Source organism: Limulus polyphemus, unplaced genomic scaffold (assembly GCF_000517525.1).
Source record: "Limulus polyphemus unplaced genomic scaffold, Limulus_polyphemus-2.1.2 Scaffold3227, whole genome shotgun sequence".
In the NCBI taxonomy this organism is placed as follows: domain Eukaryota; kingdom Metazoa; phylum Arthropoda; class Merostomata; order Xiphosura; family Limulidae; genus Limulus; species Limulus polyphemus.
This window is the reverse complement of record NW_013668837.1, coordinates 20,046-36,196: the sequence shown is the minus strand read 5'-3', so window position 1 is coordinate 36,196 and position 16,151 is coordinate 20,046. Positions and strand designations below refer to the sequence as shown.

The following is a 16,151-nucleotide window of genomic DNA, read 5'->3' as shown; positions in this document are numbered from 1 at the left end:
CTAGTTATCACCACCCACCGCCAACTCTTGGGCTATTCTTTTACCAATGAATAGTGTGATTGACTGTCACATTATAATGCCCCTACGGCTGAAAGGGGGAGCATGTTTGGTGTGACAGGGTTTCGGACCCGCGACCCACAGAGTGCGAGTCGAGCGCCCTAACCACCTGGCCATGCCGGGCCTTTATTAAATGAGTTGTGTAAAAGCTTTTTTATAGTCCATATAATTTACAATTGACTGATGTTTAATTTTTTCCACTATCTGATAACATGTTTAGTTTTTTTTAGATTTGTAAAACAACATCTTATTTACAGTTCATTTGTTTCTTGCTAAAGCTTAAGATTCATAAGTATTTCACATGTAATCTTTTAATTGTCCTTTTTTTACAAATCAAAACTGTATTTGCTTTTAAGTGTAAAAATAGTTTGTGGAATGAAAAACACAGGCCTGCAAATTTAAACTTCATAAAAGTTGTTTTGATTTTAATAATGGATTTTCAATACTTCAGCTATGCAGACTTTGAAAATAATATTCATTTTTTTTCTATCATGTAAGGATTTTTACAAATGGGGGAGAAAAACTCTTACTTACATCAAATCATTATTTTATTTACCACAATTAGTATTTTTATTTTTATATTTTTTTAACAAAAATACAAACAAACTGAAGAAAAGGGAAAGAACATTGATGTTAAATGAATATGCATCCTCATTTATTCTGATTTTTTTTTGTGAAATCTACATCTTTTAGTCTCAAAACTATGTGTTGTGGTCTTTCTTTTATGTATTGCATTATGATGTATTTTGAAAAATCTGTACGAGATAGAGAAAATTTGATATTATTTTCAGATGAAGCATACAGTAATTACTGTAGAACATGTAAAAATTTCAAGACAATAAAACCAGATAGCCCTTTGTGTAGCTTTGTGCTTAACTTCAAAAAATTGTTTGTCCATTCAGTTTGATTTCATAATCAAGCTACATAAATGAATATTTTTTGAATAATGGTATTGAATAACAATTTTCCTGAGGTGAGCTTTTGATTCTTTAATTAAGTTTATATCTTAAATTAACATAGAAATTTATTGGATAATTGATTTTTTCTTTAATTCCTTTTGTATACAGTTCTTATTTCCAGACTCTGTCAGTATGTATGATGTGTATACATGTACTGGTAATTTGTTTTCTCTGACTTGATAATATTTTATTAACTTATTTCCTCTAGTGAGCTTCTCAGTCACAGAAAAAGAAATATATTTCATACAGTTTAATGCTACGAGGCTTCACACTGGAAACTACACTTGTTCTAATCTTTTTGGGAGCTCAGTCACATTGCAAGTTATTGTGACAGGTGAAGCAATTTTTTCTCTGTATAGCAATATATTAGTGTTTATAAGTAGAAATTATTTATAGTATAGTTTTTGATCAGAAATCACTTAAAAAATGTATGGATTTGAAATATCTGAAAGAACATAAACCCCTTTCTTAAAACTTATTCCAAAACCACAGATATATTTCAACTTTTTAAAATAAAATTATGATCATTTTTAATATTAATTTCAAATGTGTTGTTTTATTAGGTGTTTTAGTAATAAAACTAATTGTCTTTATGTTATTTTGAAACTCACTGGCTAGAGAGATTTTAGCTTCATGTTGAATACTTCTATTAGCTATTGAGGATTAGTCATTGGACAACAGCCCTTTATTTTTAACTTTACTATGCTCTATCTTCAGTAATGTATATCATAATGTATAAGATTGAATTTTCAATCTAGTTTGATAACATGGCAGTATTATGACATTATTTCATTTTAATTAAAAGTAGAAATTTCCAACTTGTAATGCTGTAAATCTTTTAAGCATGAGGTTGAAGTTTACAGTTTTTATCTGTAAAGTCACAACTCACTTGAACAATACTTCTGTTTCTTATGTTTGGCATGCTACATTTTTGTGAGACCTTGTGAATAACTCGGAAAAAACTTTATTGTTTTTTAAAATTGTTAATTTTTTTCTTATTGTCATTAATAATGAAGTTTGGCTTGGTTTGTTTGATTTTAAATGGGCCTTTATCATTTGTGCATAAATTTGATATTTTTGGCTTGGCTATACATGAACCTAACTTTCTTGGTTGGTTGTTTATGTCATTGTGTTTGTTTCAAGATACTCAGAGCAGACAAGTTGGAGCTAGTGCAGGGTTGAGTTTTTTTTGTTTTTTTTTTGCACCTAAAGTGGTGCAACATTAAAGCTAATGCACAATTCCATAAGCAAAAACATAGGACAGCAGCCCTCCACCTAGATATTTTTGAGACTCCCTTCATGAAGTGCTTTCTTGCTGCCTAGTGAATGGAAGGATTTTTGAAAGCTTTCCTGTAAAGATTCGTTTGAATACTAAATATGGCCCTGTCCTTGAAGAGTGGGTCATTACCAAGCTTTTAAGTCTACCAATATTGCCTTAGGTGACCATGGTGACTGCTTAGTAACATGACTCTTATTTAAAGCCAGTGAGTCTCATGAGAAATAAACATTTTGGATTATACAGTAAAAGAAGTATTGATACACTGTGACTTTTGAGGTACATTACTGAATTCAGATCATGAAAACAAGACACTGGTGTAATCTTGATAAGACTGTATGGGTGACCTTGTTACAAGAGGCAATGTACATCAAAAAGAAGTTGATTGCATTACAAAAGTAGGAGGATCTTAGTGTGAATTAGTTGCCATGGTAACTCAAGAGGGCTCACCAGGCCACAGAGTGGGCATTTGGTTGATAAAGTTGTCTGACGCTTGATGATATGAAGAAGAGAAAACACGTCTTGTTAGTCATAGTAATAAAGAAGAGCCATTGCTCTTTATTTAGTTTTATGTTGATTAACTAGTACAACAGAGTAAGATAAAACAGAAGTGGACATGCAAAACTGAAGGTGGATCTCTGTCTATGAAGCACACATTTTTAGAATTATCAAAGATACTGGCAGTATAACAGGTAGAGCAAATGAACATTACTCTGTATTTAGCATTCTACTCATCATGCTCATAGAAACAATAGGAATGCTACCAAATGCTGCCTTTCTAGGGAAAGAAGAGCTAGTGTGTGGCAATGAGCATTGCTGTATCTTGAATTCCCAGAAAAAGCCTGACTATGACAATAAGATTTAAGGGACAACAATAAGCTTTTTGTAAAGAGGACTATAACATAATTGTAAAATATACACATTACAGTTAATTATGAAAGATGCAAAACAGATACAGTGACAAGATAAACATACAAAGGTTCAATATGCTGTATTAAAATAATTTTTGTAGTCTCACTATGTTGTTACAATCCATGTTGCCATGTCCAGTCATGCTCTGTCTAACATCCATCCATCTTCACATCAAGGTTGCAACATAGCTTCCTTTGCAAAAGGTTCCATCGTAAGGCTGTTATGTCTAAATTACACCCCTACTCGTTACATTTTTGTTATCATGGCTGTGGTATGTCTTGTTGTTGGTCTCTTTCTGGATGGTTCTGATTTCCCAAGTTGATTCATGTTTCTTTGTTATCCGATGCAATTCAGTACAAGAGATATTCCAGTTTTTGGAAATTATAAATCTCTGATCTCAACACATCTTTATGATCTGACTGTGTGAAAATTTTTCACCAGAACGGAGTGTTTCATATTCCCTAAAGTGATCAATTTTTGGTGGTGTCACACTACCAACAAAATGGTAATGGGTAACAAAACATAATTCTGACACACGTAATTGAACAAACTGATTTTTATATTCAAAATCGTTTTAATATAGCATATTTAATTTTCTGTATGACAGATGCTAAATTTATATGCATATCCAATGTAACATAGATGTGAACCATCCAACACACATACAGATATTTTGAAGATATTCAAAGGTATGTAACATGTATACACTACAGCTACTTTAGAGTGAGCTACAGAAGCAGTCAACTTGCATGTGATCTATATTTTAAAAATATATCCTGACGTGCTGTACAATAACAGTACATATAAGTTGCATGTATGCTGCAGATGTGAAATTTTGGTGAGTATGTACATGCAACATTGGGCAAAGTTTCTAGTGGTAGCATAAAAAGCAAATGAGTACACTTTACACTCTGGGATGGTTGGCTGGTTCTGATGAAGATCAAACATCTCTGTAACAACTAGAGATTCTTGAACCTAATATGTTGAAAGGTAGGTGTAGTGACTTGTAGTTATGTAATAAAGAATACAAGACAATGTGAAGCTAAAATGGAAAAAAATGGTGAAAAACTGTTGTATTGATGGTTGTGAATTGAAAACAAATTAAAATGAATAATAGTTGTAACTTCAGATTGTTAGTATTGGAGTATTTAAAGAAAGATGAACACACACAACAAACCAAGACAAAAATTTGCAGTGAATTTTCAAGCCAGAAATTATATCATCAGAAAACACCAGAACTTAAATTGTTTAAATATTAGTATATCGTAATGTATTTATCTAGTGGGTAGTTTGTTAGATTTCTCAAACGTTAGCTTCAATAAACTATACTGTTTTAATTGTCCTTATGAGGGTTTTTTTATATGTTGGTAACTATATTCTCATGATATATCATCTCTTAAAACTGATTTCTGGGTAAGTTGATGATGTTACAATATATTAATTGCAAAAAAACATGTTTTTAGATCTTGAAGAATCAGTTACTGAACAACAGCTCTCAACATTTTGTAAGCTTGGGATTTATGATGACAACCTAAGAATCTTTCATGGTGTTCATAAAATAAAAACTGGAGATGAGGTTCCAGATGGAGGAAGGATATTATTTCACTGTGATCCAATTGGAAAAAGTCGATTGTATGGCAAGAATGAAACTTACTGTAACAAAGGAAGTTGGATGGACAAGGTGTTTCCTACCTGTGGTATGTGAGTCATTACATAAAAGCAATTAAGTATTTTTTTTGTTTTATGTTAATATGTCCTGAAAATCAACCATTAAAAATAATAAGCAGTCTACATATTCTTCATATATTTGCAAATAAAAACTTTAAGTTCTTATAAGAGTGATTCTTACTTTAATTCTTACTTAAAACTGTTCCATTGTAAAAAACAAATATTCATTCTAAAAAGTACATTGTATTAAGTTCCATAGGTGTATCACAATCTTGCTCTTTTTAATTGCACACCACAAGTGCTGGATGGTATTTGCTCCGAACAGTCTATTAATACTAAAAGTTTGGATGATGCATCAAAATGGATATTCTGTTATTTGTCTTGCACACTTTTATCCTTTATCATTAAATTATTAGCTTACATTAATTGTCATACAGTGTTTTGATTATGCATCAAAATGGATATTCTGTTATTTGTCTTGCACACTTTTATCCTTTATCATTAAATTATTAGCTTACATTAATTGTCATACAGTGTTTTGATTATGCATCAAAATGGATATTCTGTTATTTGTCTTGCACACTTTTATCCTTTATCATTAAATTATTAGCTTACATTAATTGTCATACAGTGTTTTGATTATGCATCAAAATGGATATTCTGTTATTTGTCTTGCACATCTTATCCTTGCAAGATTTCTATCTCTTTTGATTGTTTTGTAACATAACTTTTCTATGTTTTTGATTATTTTTATACATAATGTCATTGTGCAGTTGTCCTAACAGCTTAAAGGGATGGGTACAATGTTGAAAAAATTGTTCTTCATTTGAGGCATTATGGGAAATGTCATTAATGTGATTCAAGTGGGTAAAGAAAGAATGTAATTAGAATTTTATTCTGAAATTAGAGTAAAGACCAGCATTTTCTTTCTCTTTTAAGTACAGCAAAATTAACCAGGAATTTAGCATTGGTTCAGACAGAACCCTTGGTTTATTTACTATGGCCAGGTGGTTAGGATGCTTGACTCACAATCTGTGGGTCGTTGTTCAAATCCCTGTCCCAGCAAACATGTTCACCCATTCAGCCATGAGGGCATTATAATGTGACCATCAATCCCACTATTCATTGATAAAAGAGTAGCCCAAGAGTTGGCGGTGGGTGGTGATGACTAGCTTTAGTCTTTCACTTCTAAATTAGGGATGGCTAGTGCAGATAGCCCTCGTGTAGTTTTGCGCGATATTCAGATCAAACAAACCTTCATTATTGACTCTGCTGCTTATAATTTTCCAACAATTAATTTTATTTCACTGTTTAATTTATAGTTTGAAAGCTAAGTGAAAAATGTGTGTTTTTTTGCTATTATAACCTTTAAGTTCAAGTGTTGTTGGTAGGGGCTGATGAAAATTAATAAGCATTAACTAGGCATGTTTGAGTTTCTTTTTAGACATAGGTTTGTCCATGAGTTTCACTGAATTTTGTTTTTTTGCTCTGCTATTAGTTCTGCAGGTAATATATAGATACTTGTTGGGTGGAAACACAACTATGCCACCAGGGGAAATTATCTCCTCTTCTCGACTATTCAATTCTATTTCAACATCATTAGAAGCTGAAAAAACAACAACAAATCATCAATAACAAATAAAAATAGTTATCAGTGTCTTTTACAATTGTTCTTTATGCAAGCTCTATATTATGTTACTTTAAGTTACACTTATAATGTGCTTAAACAATGGATCATTATAAAATTTTATTAGGCCAAGTTTGAGTACAAAAGTCAAAGGTGGTGGTAGTAAGTTACCTGGTTATCATTATGAATATACATTTGTATATTCTTTTGTAGACTTTTACTCTTGGCTTCTCTTTCAAAAACATCACTTTACTGGAACTTGTACTTAAAATCTTTGTGCCATTTTATTTGATGCAGACTTTGATAATGAAGTTGTTTATGTTAAAAGTATGTGGGATATTAATTTCTTGCTGAGGTTCAAATTATTCTTTATTTTAAAGTTTTAAATTATTTTCCTCATTTGTTATTGTTTTGTATTTAATGCTTTTTATTTTACCTTGATTACACAATTATTTTTTATTCAATAAGAAAATTTATTAAAAATAATTAATTCAGTAGTTAAATTTATTACGCGTTGCTCGATACATTGAATTGTCTTTAAGAGATGATAGTGTCCATGTAAATTTAAACTTTAAAAACTAGGCCTTCATACATGGTATCTTGACAGAAAGCTTATTATAACTCACAGAAATTAACACTTTCACAAAAGGTTGTATCTACACAACATTTATTATTGAATTGTAGATTTTTGTCAATTGTTGTTATCTTTTCAACTGGAAACAAGACAGACTTATAGTATCATGTCTGTGATTTATAAAACAAAAACAAAATATAAACAGAAATTGTCTGTATTCATTTCATTTTATGTAGAAGAAATGCATATTCTCGTAATACAACATTTTGTTTTGTTTGTTTGAATGAAAACAAGAGGGGGGGATAAAGTCAAAATTAAGGGAAGATGGACCTGCCTTCAAAGTTTTATCATTACAGCCAAGAGAATAGGAAAGCTCCCACAGTCCAATTTGATGGGTTTAACATTCAGGGTTAGTTTAAGTCATACTGCAGACTTGCAACTATATATACTCCATAACAGTAAATTTTGGTTGACCCTGGCTATGCTGTGTCACTTGCAGATGGCCATCATTTTAAGTAAAACTGAATTTGGGTATTTGTTTTGTTCTTATAAGTGCCTTGATTTTTAATATGATTATTCTGATTTTTTTCTCTTGTTTTTCTAGGTTTTTATAGTTGTAAAAGAGTATTATGTAGTGGAATGTATATATACACCAATTATCAACACTCAGGCACTTATACCTGTCATATCGCAGAAGAAAATTCAATCTCTATTGATCTAGTGATTCAAAGTAAGTTTTTCTTCTTTCATTTTTAATTCTTCTTTCTATTCAATGTATAGTTATGGATGTGTCTATTTTTTAGTCTGCTTTATCACTTCTGTTAAATCAGGGTTATCCCCAATGAAATGAAAGACTTGTGGATCTAATATTTAGTAGAAAATGTGTATTTATTTCTGGAAAGTGAACTAAAAGAAAGGAAACACGGTGTTAATATCAAGATAAAATGAAAGGGAAAAACTATCTACTGAGTAAAGAGAATAAAAAAATAATAAAGTGCTTGTCTGAGTGGTTGGAAAAATGCAAATAAGATGATTAAAATTAGTAGGTAGAAGAAACAGTGAAACAAAAACCATCTGTACTCCTCAAAAGGCAGACTAGCATCTCCTGAAAAATGACCAAATTACAAAATAAACAAATATACAAAGCAACTGACCAATCAGAAAAATTGGTACCAAATGCAGAAATATCTCTGCTCTCTGAGACAGCCACAAGGTATCCTCCAAACACGAGGTCAAGCAGAATTTGATGCAACTATCCCTTGAAACATTTCCTTAAACAGTAATACTACAAAAAGTAACATCTCATGCTGCAGTTTATCATGTTACCTCAACCAGATTTAGAGAGCACTGGAATCAGAATTTTCCACACTGTGATTGCTATCTATAACTGTAACTGTTAACAGAACTTAAACTTAAAGATAACATTTCTTAGTAAGAGTTTCATGCTTGAGAAATATGATGCTATAGAAAATTCAAAGAAAACAAATATAAAATTCTATAAAACACTTATTTTTATATTCAGTCATTGATGCTGGCACCTGTAAAGCACAGGATTTTGTAAAGGATATAACAGATTGATTAATTTTCTCAAACTTGTCTTCAATGAAATATTTTTCAAGTATTAACAAAGAAATATGTAACTATTAAATCTTAAGTTTTTAAGTAGAACAAAAATTTTATGTGTAATAAAAATATTTATGGTAACTAAGGTCATGTAAACTTTATAAAGATGGAAAAGTCCAAATAATTATCTATGAAATGAAATTTTTTAGCTCAAATTTATGAAATTGCCTTGAATATCTGGCAAACTGAAACAGTGAAATTTATAAACTTGTCACAATTTGTTACCATATAAATGTGTTGTTTTTAAATTACTCTAATCTACTTATTAAGAATAAAAACTTTCCTAAACCTTCTTCTGACTTACTATTTGTTTCATATGCAGCTGCTATGATTAGGTTGCAACAAGTAATAAATGCACAATAGAAACCTACTTCTTGGACAGAAGTGATAAAACCAATGACAGTCATGCACTTAATGTTTCAAATAAGTTATTACCTCTGCCACCAAAGGTGGATGGAGGTTATGTTTTCACCCCTATATGTGTGTGTTTGTCAGCAAGATTTCTCAAAAATGGCTGAATGGATTTGAACAAAAGTCAGTATACATTTGGACTATGACCCAACTTATTAGTGATTAGCTTTAGGAGGGTCAAGGTCACAAAAAAATCCTTATCTTTTAACATGAGGACTGATTTTTCACACTATTTTTGCTTTCTAACTCAGTCAAAAATGATCGTTGTTAGAGGAAATTTGGTGAGCATATGTAGAATATTGTTCATTATTCTGTTAAAAGTGGTTTGTGTCCCTTGATAACAACAGACATATGGACGTATTTTCATATTTTTTGAGAGTTGAATATGATCAATGCTATGCAGCAGAGTAGTGCACTCTACTAAATGCCCCTCTAATTTTACTTATATTAGGATCTTAATAATTGATAGTTAATGTTTATTTTCTATGCAGACATTAGATGTCCAGTCATCCCACATAGTCCAGGATTAGTGATCAAGCATGAACACAGTTTTGTCCAGTTTAGCTGTAAAGATCAATATGAGCTCATAGGAGCCAAAAATGCTACGTGTATGGAGACACATCAGTGGTCTCAAAACGTTCCTGTCTGTCAGCCTAGAGGTATTGTACTTTTATTTGTAAGTTTGAGAAATGTATTTACATTGAAAGCAAAACTCTATAGCAATGCTGTATATCAAAAATTAACCAGCCAAAATTAAATTCTTTTTCCTATATCATTCAATGTAAAGATGCTTTTATTCCTTATTGTTCATAAACCTAACTATATAAAAACTGCACAATGAACACCAGTAACAAACAGTTAGTTGCCTCTGTTTACTTTATCTTATTCTGTATTACTTATTGTCTGACATGATTTCAAATTGGTAAAATATTGATTACATGGAAGAGATACATCAAATGTAATATTGACTAATGAAGCTGGTCTATCCATTGTTACCCTTAATATATTTACATGTATTTTTTCCTCTCAAGTACAAGCACTGAACAGTTTATGGGGCTGAGGATGCAGCAGCCCCCTTGCTTTTAATATTTGAATTCAAAAACAGATGTCTTATAATAAGTTATTTTTGAAAGAAAAGCATTAACTTCAAGAGTTACAGTATCCTGACTAATAAATATACAATAATAATGTATGAATAACTGGTAGTTTTATTTGAAGAACAGACTACTCCCCTACTGATTTTTAAAAATGTACTGAGAATGATGAATTGCTAGTATGCAACTAGTGATTCACAAAAATCCCCTGCGTACATGCCATCTGATGCTTGTCTATGCAGTGGTCAATAACCCAGAATATCTTGAATGTAAATGCAAGGGAAAACCTTAAGATATTTCCCACAGTGCATCCTTTGACAAATTTTCATCAATCTTGTGTTCATCCATTTGGCTAATGCCAACTTATTCTGGAGTTCCATTCTTTATGATTTCCATCAGCTTCTTCCAGTGGTTCTTCTTGACAATTTGTAAAGTACCATAAAATCTGACTTTCATCACCACAATAGATGATATAACTCAAACCCTCTTTACTCTTTGTCTCTTGGCCTCACTCTATGTCATCACCTTTTGGTAGGTTTCAAGAGAAGCTCCTGCCACAGTTCCATCAGAAAAAAAAACAGTATCTCCCCACTGTGTATTATATTCATGAACTGATACTAAAATTAACACACAGTCATATTAAAGTGTGATGAAGTTAAATATTAGAAATCAGTTTTAGGTGGTAAGTAAACAGAGAATAGAAACTCTTAAATATAGCCCATAATCTCACTTTATTCACATAATATCTGGATATTTGAGGTGAATGATAAAATGTGTAATGTTAAGTCCAGTTCTTGATATTTTGATAACTTTACTAAAAGGTCAAATACCAAGACACTTGCTCATGACTAACACTATAACAGAGATCCGTCACAATATAAATGACAGCTTTCCTATTTGAGAGAATGTAGTTTTTAATGTTATGTTCTTGGATTAACCATTCACTTGATATGTACAAGTCAGTTAGTGACCAGTCACCTTTTATTGTTAGTTAGCCTTTTTAACTCATTTTTTTAATTATACATAATTAATCTAACTTTTAATAACCCCTAACATGCTACTGTCTTCAGGTATGTAATTGACACTGAAACCTTAGGAACAGAAGATGATAGTTCTCTCCACTAGAGTGGGCTGCCATCACTATTGATAGCTTCAGGCATTGTATCTATGTTTTTCAGTAATAATAACCAGGTTTATTAACTTCAGTGCTTGATGGGCTTAGAGAATTTTTAGACAATTGAATCTAAAGTCTTCAGTAATCTTTCCTTCTTCAAGTATGATTGTTTGTGTATTGTTCTGGTATTGGTGATTTTCTTCTCTGATGTGTAATGCAACTATTTTACTGGAAGTGTTACAAAGTCTTTTGTGGCACTAATGCTTGTGGTTTCTCACTTTAACTTGTCTCTTTGTTTCACCAGTGTGTCCATGGGCACATTCAGGTGGCCAAGGACCATCAAGAGGCATTTTAATGTTGCTTGACATTGTTTTCCTTGATTTAAAACCCATCAGCACTAGAAACATGATAATTGGTCACAAGTTTGTTGTTGTACTCAGTTTCAAACTGTTGGTCTGTATGCAGGTAGGTGTACTTTTAGTGTCTGTATGATTAAGTAAAAGGAGATCAAAGTATTTAAGAAAAAAGCTTGTTCCAGGAACTAAACAGATATTTTTGTTCACTCAGGATAATGGTTATATGGTCTATGCCTGGGTAAAAAGTATGGTATTAAAGTCACAGAATCTAAACAGCACAAATAGAGCCTTAATTTCAGCTGTATAGAACTTCTCTAAGTCTAGCTGAAAGGGATGAATCAGAAAGTTAAACCACAACTTCCTAGTCATAATAAGCAGGTCTGAGTTTTGAAATGGCAATGGAAGCAGAACCATTACATTCGTGATTGTTTCCTACTGACACTGTCAGTTTGTAACTTTACACATTGGGGTCATGTCAAATATCTCACTGCAAGTCTAGACAACATTTAATATTGTGCCAAAATAATCTGTTCATCCTACTCTACTTAATACAATTGGTCACTAAACTGTTACATGTTAATAATGTTTTTGTGTTTGGTCACAAGTTTAAGTACAGTTGATAAAGAAAGCAGGCTTGAAACTGAAACCAGGAAAATGTGCAGTCATTTGGATAGAAGTGAATTATCTTGGTCATATCATAAGTAGAGATCTACAGACACTTCTAATATAGCATTGATGAGAGACTGGCCTCAACCTGTGACCAAGTGAGAATTCTGCAGCTTCCCTGGTTTTGAATCATATTACCAATAGTTTGTGGCCAGTTTCTCCAAGAGAACAGCACCATTGTCACTACAGTTGAAGCACACTTTGGATGGAATAAGGAATTTGAACAGGCATACCAACTCCTAAGGCTTGTAACACTTTAATGGAGGCTACAGTGTTGGTATATTGATAACAAGACAGTGGAATTGAGATAGTGTTATCACACGTGCAAGATAGAGTTAGATTTGTAATTGTGTACAGTAATTGAAAACTGATGCCTTTGGAATTCAGATACTGTATATTGAAAAATAGTTCTTCCAGACACCACTTATCTGATAGGAAGTTCACCATCTGAGTGGACCATGCTTAGCTGAAATGGTTAACAAACTTTAAAAACTCAGAAGGTATGATTGGATGTTGGTTAACATTGGTGAAAAATATCACTTTGTCAAAATATATCACCTAGACCTGCAACACTGAAATACAATAGATTGTCTTACCATATGGTGAGAACCTGTCCATTCATTGAATGTCGTGATTCTGGACACCATCTGGGAGTTGAAACCATTTCTGCCATATCAACACCAAGTCATACAGTAGAAGATTTCACTAGTGGATGAATTAATACTTTGATAACTCCAGGAAAAACAGTTGTGTTTTTTGCTATGCAGCAAGGTAATTTTCTTATAGCATGAATAGTGGAAGGTATGCTGTACCATTACTATCAACCACTGAGCCACAGTTTCAGACTGTGATGCAGCTAGTAGTCTCCAGAGCTATAAGGCATGAGATTCTCCAGACTTGGCATAACTCAAAGACTAGAGGTCCTCATTTTATTTGAGATGTTTAATACTGGTGTAAACCCTTTTTAGGGTTTACCACCCAGAGAAAGAAGTGGCAAGGTTAGGGTACACTCCAGCAGTTGATTGTTGGACCTCCTCTACAGATAATGGTCCTGAGTATTGCTGGTTCACTCCTGAAGACTGAATGAAAACATCAATGATTACTTGAAGTGGGCCAAGGGTTAGCGATTGTTCAATACTTTGGCACAACTTGTTGCTGATTTGTTGGTAGAGCACCAGGTAGCATGATCCAGAACACTGCAAAAGGTCCACACAACCAGCTGTTCTCTCAGTTGTGTTAAATGCTAGGCATATTGAAGACACGCACATCACGTTATCGCCCTCAGTCTAATGGGTTAGTAGAACTGTCAATAGTATACCAAGTGCATGCTAAGTTTGTTAGTTTTGAATAAGTGGCATGAAATATTACCATATGTCATGAATGTTTAAAGGACAACTGTACAGAGGTCTACAGGTTGTTTAGTTGCTCCCTGTCAGTATAAAGTACCCCTAAAATGGATGCTTGCAAAGTTTGTTAATCCCAGCAAACTGACTGGGATGAACATTTGTCATGTGCAAGCATGATATACAGAGCAAGTGAGCAGGGACTTGCAGGTAGTTTGCTGAACATACTCATGTTCTGGCAGGAAATACTATTTCCTGTTCATGTGATATATATACCCTTCTCTATGAAAAGACATACAATAATATCCAAAAAAATTATGAAGTGGTTAAGTCTGCATTAGTTGATATGCATGGGTTTGCACGCCAACAGCTAGGAAAGTCCACCAAGCAGAAGAAGTTTCTTGGTGCATGCACAAAAATAGCTCATATATAGTTTGGCAGGCCCATATCTCGTTACAGCAGATATAAGTCATACAAAATGGCATGTGTAACACATCAGTAAGCTGTATTCATGTGTCACAAATGAACCAGCACAAATCAGTATTATTTTTATTTGCTTTTTGCATGGTCTTATACCTCCCTCAAAGAAAAATCAAAATAAATTCACAGTATGTAAATTCTATGAGATTAGTACTATAGTCCCTACAATAAATTAATTGCTGACATTATGAGATTAGTACTGCAGTCCCTACAATAAATTAATTGCTGACATTATAGGATTAGTACTGCAGTCCCTACAATAAATTAATTGCTGACATTATAGGATTAGTACTATAGTCCCTACAATAAATTAACTGATGACTTAATTTTGGTATTTTCAGTCTGAAAAACAAAACAAAACTTTATCAGCATCTAGGCATAGTCATCTCGACTTCAGAACTGTTTATCAGAGAGAAGGAAATCAATCAGTAGTATCTGCCACCTATGTGGTTAATCTTCTTGAATAGCGACATTGACCCTTACAGTTACAATGTCTCTATAGTTGAAAGTATGGAATGTGTTCAACATCACATTATGGTTGAACTTCTAAACAGTAACAGCTAGGCCATGCTCAGACCTAATTAAATTATACTTTTATTTTAATTAGCTGTGAGATATCGACATTGAAATATGCCATCAGTTCCAGAACTTACTATCTACTTCATGAAGTCAAATATTTATTCTCATGTTTTCAACAGGTTCTCAGTGTTATGCACACAAGTTGTACGAAGTGATACCTGCAGAAATAACTCCAAAGCTTGAGAAAGAGACCTATGAGAAAGGAGAAGAAGTTGAGGTTTTTTGTCATAATTCAGGCTCATTTATTGTTGGAAATAAAGTAATATCATGTACTCCTGAAGGACACTGGAATGTTCCAGAACTGATATGTAAGTTATATGTTTCACCTAGAGTTAAGCACTAATAACCGTGTATTCATGGTAAAGTACGAAGAGTAGATGTTTAATAAAAAGGTCACACAAAGTGTTTTAATTCAAATATCTATATATATATATATTTTTTATTTTGGTTTCATTAGTTATTTTTAGTCCTACATTTTGTTCATAAATCTTAAAGGAATGTTTAATTCTTTTTGTATCCTCTAAAACTTACTTGGTTAATGTTTTGATTTTATTTACTGTAAAGAACTGTAAATACTTATTATTTTTAAGAAACAATGAAGTTAAGAATTTCTTTTTAAACTCAATAAATTTAGTACCAATTTTATTGATAATGTAATTTGTGAAATTTTCAATGTAACTGACATCTATAAAATGTCATAGTTCAGTCTTCCTAAGAAACATGAGATGGTTGTCATACAATATAGATAACATTTTATCTAATAATATTCTATGGTACTGTGTATCCAAAGTCTGTCCACTGGGGGTGAATTAGATCAGTGTATGAAACTGTTTTTAGGATTAAAAATTAATAATTTAAAGAATGTTGTTTCAAGAGTTAGTGATCATTTACAAGTTTAATTTTTCCTTCCTGTACAAAGGAGTGATTGAGGTCCACTGTTCACTTGTACAAAGGAGTAAATAAGGTCTACTGTTTGCTTGTACAAAGGAGTAATTGAGGACTACTGTTCACATGTACAAAGGAGTGAGTGAGATCCACTGTTCACCTGTACAAAGGAGTGAGTGAGGTCCACAGTTCACTTTTACAAAGGAGTGAGTGAGGTCCACAGTTCACTTTTACAAAGGAGTGAGTGAGGTCCACTGTTCACTTTTACAAAGGAGTGAGTGAGGTCCACTGTTCACTTTTACAAAGGAATGAGTGAGGTCCACTATTCACCTATACAAAGGAGTGAGTAAGGTTCACTGTTCACTTGTACAAAGGAGTGAGTGAGGTTCACTGTTCACTTGTACAAAGGAGTGAGTGAGGTCTCCTTTGTACAGGTGAACAGTGTGAGTGAGGTCCACTGTTCACTTGAACAAAGGAGTGAGTGAGGTCTACTGTTCACATGTACAAAGGAGTGAGTGAGGTCCACT

The 16,151-nt window shown here is 32.7% G+C and overlaps 1 protein-coding gene across 1 annotated transcript in view; it reads left to right on the top strand.

Annotated features, from left to right (window-relative positions):
* The window catches only part of LOC106468935 (sushi, von Willebrand factor type A, EGF and pentraxin domain-containing protein 1-like), a 107,605-nt gene extending 94,185 nt beyond the window's left edge, over positions 1-13,420 (top strand). The window contains exons 16-21 of the mRNA XM_013929388.2: positions 1,225-1,350; positions 4,668-4,901; positions 7,678-7,803; positions 9,599-9,766; positions 11,620-11,737; positions 13,306-13,420. Of these exons, the coding sequence (XP_013784842.1) occupies positions 1,225-1,350; positions 4,668-4,901; positions 7,678-7,803; positions 9,599-9,766; positions 11,620-11,737; positions 13,306-13,420 (887 nt within the window). The remainder of the gene's footprint in view (positions 1-1,224; positions 1,351-4,667; positions 4,902-7,677; positions 7,804-9,598; positions 9,767-11,619; positions 11,738-13,305) is intronic.
* Positions 13,421-16,151: the final 2,731 nt, after the last annotated feature.